This window comes from Pungitius pungitius, chromosome 1, assembly GCF_949316345.1.
Source record: "Pungitius pungitius chromosome 1, fPunPun2.1, whole genome shotgun sequence".
NCBI lineage: Eukaryota > Metazoa > Chordata > Actinopteri > Perciformes > Gasterosteidae > Pungitius > Pungitius pungitius.
Window position 1 is genome coordinate 32,564,906 of NC_084900.1, and position 9,470 is coordinate 32,574,375.

General features: G+C 47.8%; 1 protein-coding gene across 1 annotated transcript; it reads left to right on the top strand.

Annotated features, from left to right (window-relative positions):
- The first annotated feature begins 338 nt into the window (after positions 1–338).
- Positions 339–8,161, top strand: csrnp2 (cysteine-serine-rich nuclear protein 2). Its single transcript, XM_037479154.2, has 5 exons — positions 339–458; positions 2,233–2,446; positions 2,581–2,843; positions 4,046–4,342; positions 4,858–8,161. The coding sequence occupies exons 2-5, from the start codon at positions 2,287–2,289 to the stop codon at positions 5,725–5,727; spliced, it is 1,590 nt and encodes a 529-aa protein (XP_037335051.2). The 5' UTR covers positions 339–458; positions 2,233–2,286; the 3' UTR covers positions 5,728–8,161.
- The last annotated feature ends 1,309 nt before the right edge of the window (positions 8,162–9,470 follow it).

Below are 9,470 nucleotides of genomic sequence, written 5' to 3' on the forward strand. Positions count from 1 at the left end.
TATGACGTTTCCTCTTTCTGCAGCCTGTCCTTTTTTTTGTTCTAAACAGAAAGGCATGCAACATTTAAAATAAAACACACCGGTCTGCCACACAGCTCCGGCTTTCTCTCCCCCCCCCCCCCCCCCCCCTCTCTCTCTCTCTCTCTCTCCCCGCGACAGAGCAGTGTGCAGAACAATGAGCACGGAGCACAAGTAGCCCGGCACAGACACGTTCAAGTGTTGCAAACAAATTTTTTTTTTTGACAGTCGGGTTGTTTCGGCCACATCACTTTGTTTCCACTGCACCGCGTTTACAGTCTGAACACACACACACACACACACACACACACACACACACACACACACAAAAAGCAACTCATAGGGCGTTGAAAGGTGGATGTGCTGCCAACATTTCGGAAAGGGAGACGAGGAGACGACCTGCGAGTTGGTTGGAACAAGGGTCCCTGGTTGGATCCCAGGTAAGAGAGTTTAGTATTTTGTGTGTGTGTGTGTGTGTGTAACCGGTAAACTGGAGAGAGGGCGGTTAGTCTGATCTAGTCCGAAAGCCCCCATCCAACACGGTCATTCGTTGCATGCACACAGTTAAACAAATAGCCCACCAGTCCTGCACACCCCCTGAAGGTGAACAACGCACCAAGAAGTCCCGGTGATTCCATTTAACCTCCTCCTTAGAGCAGCAGCAGCAGGAGGAGGAGGAGGGTGAGCCGGATCTCCACCAGGGAAACCGGCCTGACATCGATATTCAGCCGGTGCTCTGTTTGCCCCATTCATTCATGCCGGGAGTCCCCATGTGGAACATGGTTCACCTTCTGGCTTTAAGCTTAGGAGCATCTTCGGGGGGGTCGAACACGTGAGACGCTGCAGCCCCTTCAGATGAATGAAATACAACACAAGAAGATTTAGAGAAGAATAGTCATTCCAAATTTGGAGCATGGATGAGAAATCCACATTAAAAGATGAATTTGAGTGCAGTTTAAACGCACAGTTGCACAACACGGAAAGCTACAGCACCCACATTATGCTCCGAGGCATGAATTAAAACATGGTGTCATAGTTTTAGTTTGAGACATTGCGTCCTATTTTCTTTTTTTCCCTCCCCACCACTTGTTCACACATCCCAGCTAAATGAGTCTGGCTGCAGCAGTTGGATCATTGTTCACTGTACTCGGAGCAGCTCCAGGATCTCTTACGATTCTGACATTTTCTTTTTTACCGTTGTTTCTCTATTAAGCTTAAAGACAAACTATGCTGTACGATTGTGGAATGCTCATTAGTCCTTTTTATGTCTGGGTTTTTTCCTTTGAGAACTTGAAAAGAGAGGCCTTATTTGGAGTTGTCCTAATAATGAGTGAAGATGCAGCGCTTGGCTGCCAGAAGCATGTGACATGTTAACCCAGACCCAGTTAAAAATGGGCCTCATTCAGATGCAGAGCTGCAAAGGAAACCAGTAATTACCTCTATTTAGGGATAATATGACCAGCTGATCTTGAGCACACTGTCTTCGTGGAATGTCGGCATGATTTTTCATTTATTTGGATTGAAAGTACAACACTTGAAATGCAGTTTGAACCATAGACCAAAATATAACATTAACCTTGATTGACCTCAACCGATTAAATGGTGTCGACCCCCTCCGCATATTTTATAGCAGAACTATACGCAAGATTAAAAAAAAGAGTTAGCGGGCATCAGGATTATTCGCTTGAGTTCTCTGTGCATTTACCATGCTTGCCTAGTTGCCATGGGGACGTTTTAGACTTCATGATTTCAAAGGATTTCATGCGAGATGGGGGGAGAGGAGAGGAGGGGGGAGGGGGGGGCGCAGAAGGAGGAAATGATGGAGCTGGAATACAGATGACAGACGAAAGGAGACCAAACCGCGGATTTTACCGTTTGGTGTTTTGCAGTTCGGAGTCTTCCTTACACAGGAACCGCTTGTCTTTAAGCCGTTCATTATAAGACACCAACAAATGATACCCCCCCCCCCTCCTCTCGATGATCAAAGTGCTTAATAATCATCCACCAGGAGTCTGCACTTCTCCCACATCTTTTGGTTCTCATTTACTAAAGAACAAGTGTTTTTGTCTTTGTGCTCCTCTTTGTGTGGGTGGATTATTATTCAATGGGCCTCTAAGCACACACCTGCTAAAGCGTCCCTCGTGCCTCTCCTACATAGGAGCAAGACATACAATACCATTTTGTGTCTTTCTGTGCTTGTCTGGTACCCGGCAGGAGCCGCTCGGCGATCCACTCGTACCCCCTGTCGCCCTCAGACGACGCGTCTCCATGGAGGCAGGTTCGTCCCTCGGCCTCAAACGACGATATGAAGAGGTGGACAACAACTCTCCATTCTCCACACCGAAGGACTCCGACGATGACATCTCCAGCAGCGACAGCGCCGACAGCTGCGACAGCCTCAACCCGCCATCCAGCACTGCATTTACCCGTAAGGAACAGCAGGAGACAAACGTTAAAGGCAATGCACCCTCAAACCCACTCCAACCATTCACCAGTACGAGCGTGTCGGTCACCCGTGTGTAACATCGCCGCCCAAAATGTCCTGCTCCCTCCCAACTGCAGCCACCTCCATCCTCCGGCAGCACAAGCCGTCGCCGGGGGGGAAGCGGGTCCGATTCGATGTGGTGACGGTGTACTACTTCCCCCGGCGGCAGGGATTCACCAGCGTGCCCAGCCAGGGGGGCAGCTCTCTGGGCATGGCCCGCCACCACTCCTCCATCCGGCGCTACACGCTGGGCGAGTTCGCCCGCGAGCAGGACTCCAGCCACCGGCACACGTTACGCCAGCACCTGCGCCAGGAGAAGCTCAATGCCCGCAAGATGAAGGTACGGCACCCAGCCGGGCCGAGGCCTCCGTGCTGCTTCCCTTGGAGGATGGAGATTCAGATTTTTCATTTTTTTTAATGAATATTGATAATTTCTTATTTGTGGTGCATATTGTTTCTCCATTTGCTGTGGTGAGAGGTTATATTTACAAACTTATAGCCACTATATTCTTTAAAACATTTTAAAAGGGAAATTTTTCAGTTTGTAATCCACTATTTATATACGATATCTTAGATTTCAGGTTCCTTTTCAAAATGTACATAATCCATCTAATGTGGTTTCCTACTCTTGAGTGTTTGGATGTGGAATTTCAGTTCTTACATTTGATCCATTTCCTCTCTACGCGTAACAATGTTACTGCTCCGCTGCCGATCTTAGTCCTTACGACAGATCCTCCCCTCGGTGACTCAGCCTCTTGCCACAGTATGTGTCTTACTTTTACTAAATAAATCTGCTACGGCGGCCGCAATGCCGCACATAAAAATAGCCGCTGCTCGGACCCGTCCTGCCAAGTGGATCTGAATGGGAATGTCCCTTCTTCTCATATTTTATTTCTATGGGTAAAACTCTCTAAAAAAAGTCATCAGAAAAAGCCCCAAAACATCTACATAGATTTGCTGAGAAGAACCGTTTTGTCTTCTTCCTTAAGTATGTCAAAACTCATCAAATGTATCTTTTAAAAAGTTGCAGCCTGCAGGAATGGACGAACTGGAATTAACATTTGAAATTTTGAACTAATAAAACTGTTATTAGCGTTGACGGTAAAATGCTGACTATGAATGAGTTTCCCAGCCCAATATTATGTCTGTTATACTTATCCATGTTTAATTACGTGCGATTTTATTGAAGGACTTTCCATTTGGATCGAGTATTTCCACATTGTAGCTGGCATTTTAATCATCTAAGCTGAACTCTCTGCACTTGCCGTGTTGTAATCTCAATTTAACTTCTCTCTCTCTCTCTTAATCACCTTCACTCTCCTTTTAGACAACATTTGTGCCGCATTTCTCCCCGAGCCGTTCCTATTCCAGACCAACTATACAGCCACTGCCCTTCAGACGATGGCTCTGGTTGCAAAATGCATTTCCTTGCTTCACCCCCCCCAACAGTTCATGGGAATGTTTTAGTAGGATCATTCTCTTGCACCCGAGCTTTAAATAGGGATCCACTCTCCCACTCCCGCTCCCGACTGTCACCCACAGCTGACGAGGAACGGCACGCTGGAGTGCGCTCAGGCGGACCTGCTGACTCTGGAGGACGTATCGGACGAGGACCTGGACCTGGACGGCGTGGAGGTGGACGACTGCTTCTTCCTGCAGCCGCTGCCCACAAAGCGGCGCCGGGCCCTCCTGCGAGCCTCCGGCATCGCCCGCATAGACGCCCGGGAGAAAGCTGACCTCAGAACCATCCGCCTCTCGCGGGAGGAATGCGGCTGCGACTGCCGCTTGTACTGCGACCCGCGCCACTGCGGCTGCAGCCAGGCCGGCATCAAGTGCCAGGTTAGGGCTGTGAGCTTGTCTGGGTGTGTGTGTGTGTGTGTGTGTGTGCAGGCAGAAGATGGCGGCTGTGCAGCCAGCCGAGGCTCAAAGGACGCATCAATGCTGAGTCCATAATGTGTGCCCTGATATCCAGACCATACATATATGGGAGAAGCTCTGCAGCCTTTTTAACACGTTTTGTCAGTAATTTATTACAATACAGGCTGTATCTCTCTTTATTGTTCAGAGCTACAACATTTTGAAATAAATCTAGTCTTATGATAGGTTAATAGTTTACGTAATTTGGCAACTATTTAAACCATTTAATGGTTTAAATGTTGCAGACATCCAGAAATGATGCTACCTTCTCCATCTCAACCCAATTTATCATACAGTAACTCGATTTTCTCTCTCTGTCTTATGTGTGTCATCTGTCTTTGTTCTTTGCACATATAACTAGTTTAGCACTGAGCTATATGAGTCAGTGATTTGCTAGCCTTCTCTCCTTGTAATAAAATAAAACTTTCATCCCCCAGGTGGATCGAATGTCATTCCCATGCGGCTGCTCTAGGGATGGCTGCGGCAACGCAGCGGGCCGCATCGAGTTCAACCCCCTGCGTGTCCGAACTCACTACCTGCACACCGTCATGAAGCTGGACCTGGAGAAGAGGAGGATGCTGATACAAGGGCCCGGAGACCAGTATGCCGAATCGGACCAGACGTCCTCCCCCTCCTCCACTTGCCCCGCTTCTCCCGACCTTTCCGCGGCCGCCGGCCTGGACTCTGAGCTGAAGGTGAGCGGGCCGCAGGCCGCGGTGGACGTTCAGGATCTCCTGGCGGAGCAGGACATCCTGGAGCGGGAGAACGAGATCGCCGTGCTGCACCTGCAGAGCGCCGAGGAGCAGGAGAGGAGGGAGAGGGAGGAGGCGGCGGGGGAGACGGTGCAGCGGGAGCTGGGAGCCGGGGGCCTGGCCGAGCAGCCTCTCTGCCTCCTGCCCGGCGCTTTGGGAGCGCGTCCCCCCGAGCAGGCGGACGCGCTGGGCCCGGGGCAGGTCCTCCTGCAGGGGCCGTTCCCCACGGGGGCCACGGTCCTCTGCGTCACCGACAACCAGGAGGAGAGCCCCTCTGAACTGCTCAAGGAATCCACTTCGCTCCTCTACTATCAGCTCAGTCCCATAGAGCCCGAGGCCTTTGACGCAGGAGAAGAAAGGAAACCAGGAGGAGGAGGAGAGCAGTCAAAGGTGGATGAGCCTGAAGAGGTCGACTGCGGGTCGAGTTTAGGAAAGGCCGGTGTTATTCTGCGCTCGGAGAGGCCCTCGGGTCCCCGGCAGAGCCTCTCCCCGCTGCACTGCCAGCGGGGGGCGTGCTCGGAGGCAGAAGTAAACCCACTGCCTCCCGAAGTTTAGTTCTAGCTTCTCTGCAGATGTTTTGCACAACAGCTTCATCTAAGGTGAAAGACACACGTTTCACATTCATCACCGCTATCATCAAGAATTATTACAGGTCACAGTCCCTTGTAGTGACTGTCACTGAATTATGTGGAGCATGAGGCTGAGTGCTACAAGGCAGGAGGGAAGGGGGGAGCTGAGAAGCACATACAGATCACTCCCCAGATGTATTATGGATGCAGTTACAAGGCGACGTTGTGCGTGATTCTGTTGGGGGGTGATGAATGCGGCCTTAATGGAAGAGAAAACATGAAAACACGTGTGAGTAGGAAGTAGGGCGTTGTTCATTTCCAACGTAGCAAAAACCAGAAAAATACAGTGTGTGAATGCTGACGTAAGCCTTTTGTTTGATGATGTTTAACACTAAACACTAAACACTAACTTCTTTGCAGCATGCAGGAAGCTCGGTTAATTCGGGGCCATTGGCATCAACCAACTTTTAACCTGTAAAAATAAGGACACCCACAAACATTTAATAACATTTGCTAAATTAGTGATATTAAACCAGACAAAGCTGCATGTGTGCATGTGCGTTTAATAGCACAGTCATCTATACAAGAGACGATGGTGATTGACTGTGAAACGTTTAAGGAACCCCCCCCCCCAAATGAGAGTGCACATTGATTAAACCCATAAAGAAGAACCAGATGATCCTGAACGTAAAAAAAACAAAAACAAAGAGGACATTTGTGAAGCATCATTTGTTTCTTTTGAGCCGGGCAGCGCAGAGCACTTATCCGACACCTCGAGGAGCGACGCGTCAAGTCCACTCGGGGAGCGCGTTGAGGCCGCCGCTGCGACCGGCGAGCCGATGAACATTGCATCTTATACTCGGAACGATAAAAATGGTAACCACATTTCCAGTTTGGCTGTTTGCCAGCCTGACCCCTGCTTTTGAAGTTCGTTTTGAGTGCCAACGAAGGCCTCCTAGTACCATCCCTTAAAAACATACCGAATAATCCTGGAAATACTTGTTTCTGTGTACTGTATACGTGTTTGCAATGTGCAAGACGGAGCCGAGGTTGCTGCTTTTTATTCCCCCCCCCTTCTTTAAAAAAAATCTGCACACACTTTGTGAAGCGCGGGCGTCGTGGCTCTGCTGTAATGAAGGTACATCGACACAGAGCGGCAGACTAGCACTGGCCTCACCTCGGGCTGCATGTGCAATGCAGTTAAATCTGTCACAAACCAGGTTTACCTGTAGTTATATGATACTACTTATTATTTCTTTGAGTAACGTGTCTTAGTGGATTAGATACAGTGCTTTCAGGCTTCTGCCTCACCCGTAAAACCATGTAGTCGTGTCACGTTGTGAAGAAATGCCAGAATAGATCTTCCAAGTCCTTCGCCTCTTTTAAATAAGTTATACTACAAGGACGAGACGGATCAAGTCCAATTCATAAGAAAATAGCATTTAAAGAGTCAAAGAAAGTAGTTATACAAAATGATGTGATTTTACTAATTTATGAAACAGATTGAGAACAACCTGAATTTGTATATTTTATGTCAAACCTGTACAGTTTGTGTGTACTTTACATTAGCGTGTCAAAGTAAGAGAGAGCGTTGACTATGCTTCTGCGTGTGCATGTACATGTGTATGTACTGTATTATGACAAAAGGGGCAGGGGGGGGGGGTATATTAGTGAGGATAAATATTTTATCCCCCCCCCCTCCCACACACACACTTGTCCTCGTGGGAAAATGAGATTTTCATGCAGACGGCAAATCATTAATGCAGCCATTCGGGAGCGATGGTGCGTGTCCTGTCTTTAAATGTCTCTGTTTAGGATATGTCAGACTAATACTGATGTGAGGAACCATGCTGACTCTTCTAACACCAAACCAGTCCTTTTTGTTTTGATGCCTAATGTTACAGCTGTTTGCTTTTGGGGCGACGACTTGCCAAACACAGGATGTGTGTAAGAGATGCCTGGTGTATTTCTTTTTTTAAATTTTCTTTTCTTTTATTGTCTTAATATGAATCTGCTTAAAAGTTGCACCAAAGCAGTGGTTTCAAACCTAATTAGCAGATGCTCTCAAGCATCACATTTTAACGATGCGGCGTAGTTATTGTGACGGTTAGGATTCATTGTCGGCCTTTTGTGTGTTGGTGTGACTCGCCTTGACATGGTGATGGTTAGAAGCTGCCTGTTGTTGAGCTGTTGTCCTTGGCTTTCCTTTTTTTCCATAGACAAAGGTTTGGGACCACTGCGTCAAACAAACGCCGTTACACTATGTGATTGTGTGAGAGGGGTGTGCGATTGTTGAAAACAATAACAAGTTTAGACTCCATGGAAAAGCTGTGAGGACTACTCTCATGCTAACTGTTGCCTAAAGTGGACAAAAAGGTTTTTTGTTTTTTTTATACAAAATAAAAACAATAAAACACTCACATAGGAAACAGGATAATGTGTTATGCCTGTTGTGTTGTATGTAGTTCATCAATCTTGTGATCGCACTGTTCTCATCCCCAGGCTGCATTGAAGAAGGCAGCCGGGGGAAGCTTTGGATCCGACATATTTTCCATGTTAATTTAAGGAGAAAACGCAAACTGAAACTATTATTTAGATATAGGATCTTGCCATAATGCGAGCAACACCTCAAGACCAATGAACCAAATCTACTTGATAATATGAGTGTTTTGCTGGAGACTCAATAGACTCTATATGTGCAAGCTGGGCACCTGACAAGCTCAATGTTATTAGACTTTAATGAGACGGGTGGACGCTGCTCTCTGCTGCTGTGGGGCCTCCTCGGTTCACTGTACAATCACATCTGTTCTTCGCTGCCACTGGAGGCAAACGAGATGAGCTGCGTTGTCCCCTCGTGAGTGGAGCTGTTTCCCCCCTCCCCCCGTGACTTGCTAATAACTTCGAGGTAACCTTGAGCAAAATAGCCAAATCACTTGGTGGTACTCTGCTGTCTGTGTATTTTACAGATGTCTCAGACTGCGAGTGACTGAGAGAACCTTGCTATCTGCACCGGTGGAAGGACAAAGGTGCTCCTAAAGGCCCCTATACAGGGCAGCCATTTTGACACGGCGTTATTAGAAAGGGAGGGCAAGTCGAGTGGGAAAGGGAACTTAAAAGTCTAGTGCATAAAGCATCCGATTTGGTGAAAAAGAAACCCATTATAACAGGGCAATCAAATACAGTTGAAGACAGTCATTTCGGTTAAAAACAGTTAGACTAGGTATGAAACAAAAGAATAAAGGTTTACCTCTGTGCAGCTGAGCTCACCGTGGTCCATTCTTTGTTCTGCATCATCCTCATTGCAGTGAGTCGGCACAATCGCAGGACCATAATGAATGGTATTAATTGCGCCTGTGCATGCATAATCATCCTCATGTACAGATGTTTGTGATTTGTCAAGCTGCCCGCCTTGCCTAAGTCTGCTTCTGCTAGTCTGGCATTTTCCCCCATGAACCACCCCGTGTTTCCCTGTTTCTGAGGGTAAGGGGCTGCGACTCGGTTGGTTGTGTGACGCAACTAAGTCTTGCGTTGGAACCCAAAGAAACTCAGTGTTCAGCGTGAAGTAGTGTCATTAAATGTGTCCTTGTCCAGACAGTGGATGCAGTACATCGTCAGACCACTAGGGGAGGGCCTCTACCTACAACTGACCACTTGTTACATTACCATAGCACTAGATGCGGTAGAAGGGCTCTTGTCAGAAGTCTGTCTTCTTTTTTTTTCTTGCTCATA

Coding starts and splice junctions, on each gene's coding strand:
- csrnp2 (XM_037479154.2), top strand. CDS start 2,287: ATGGAGGCAGGTTCGTCCCTCGGCCTCAAACGACGATATGAAGAGGTG. Junction 2,447..2,580: donor ATCCAGCACTGCATTTACCC/GTAAGGAACAGC, acceptor TCCCAACTGCAG/CCACCTCCATCCTCCGGCAG. Junction 4,343..4,857: donor AGGCCGGCATCAAGTGCCAG/GTTAGGGCTGTG, acceptor TTCATCCCCCAG/GTGGATCGAATGTCATTCCC.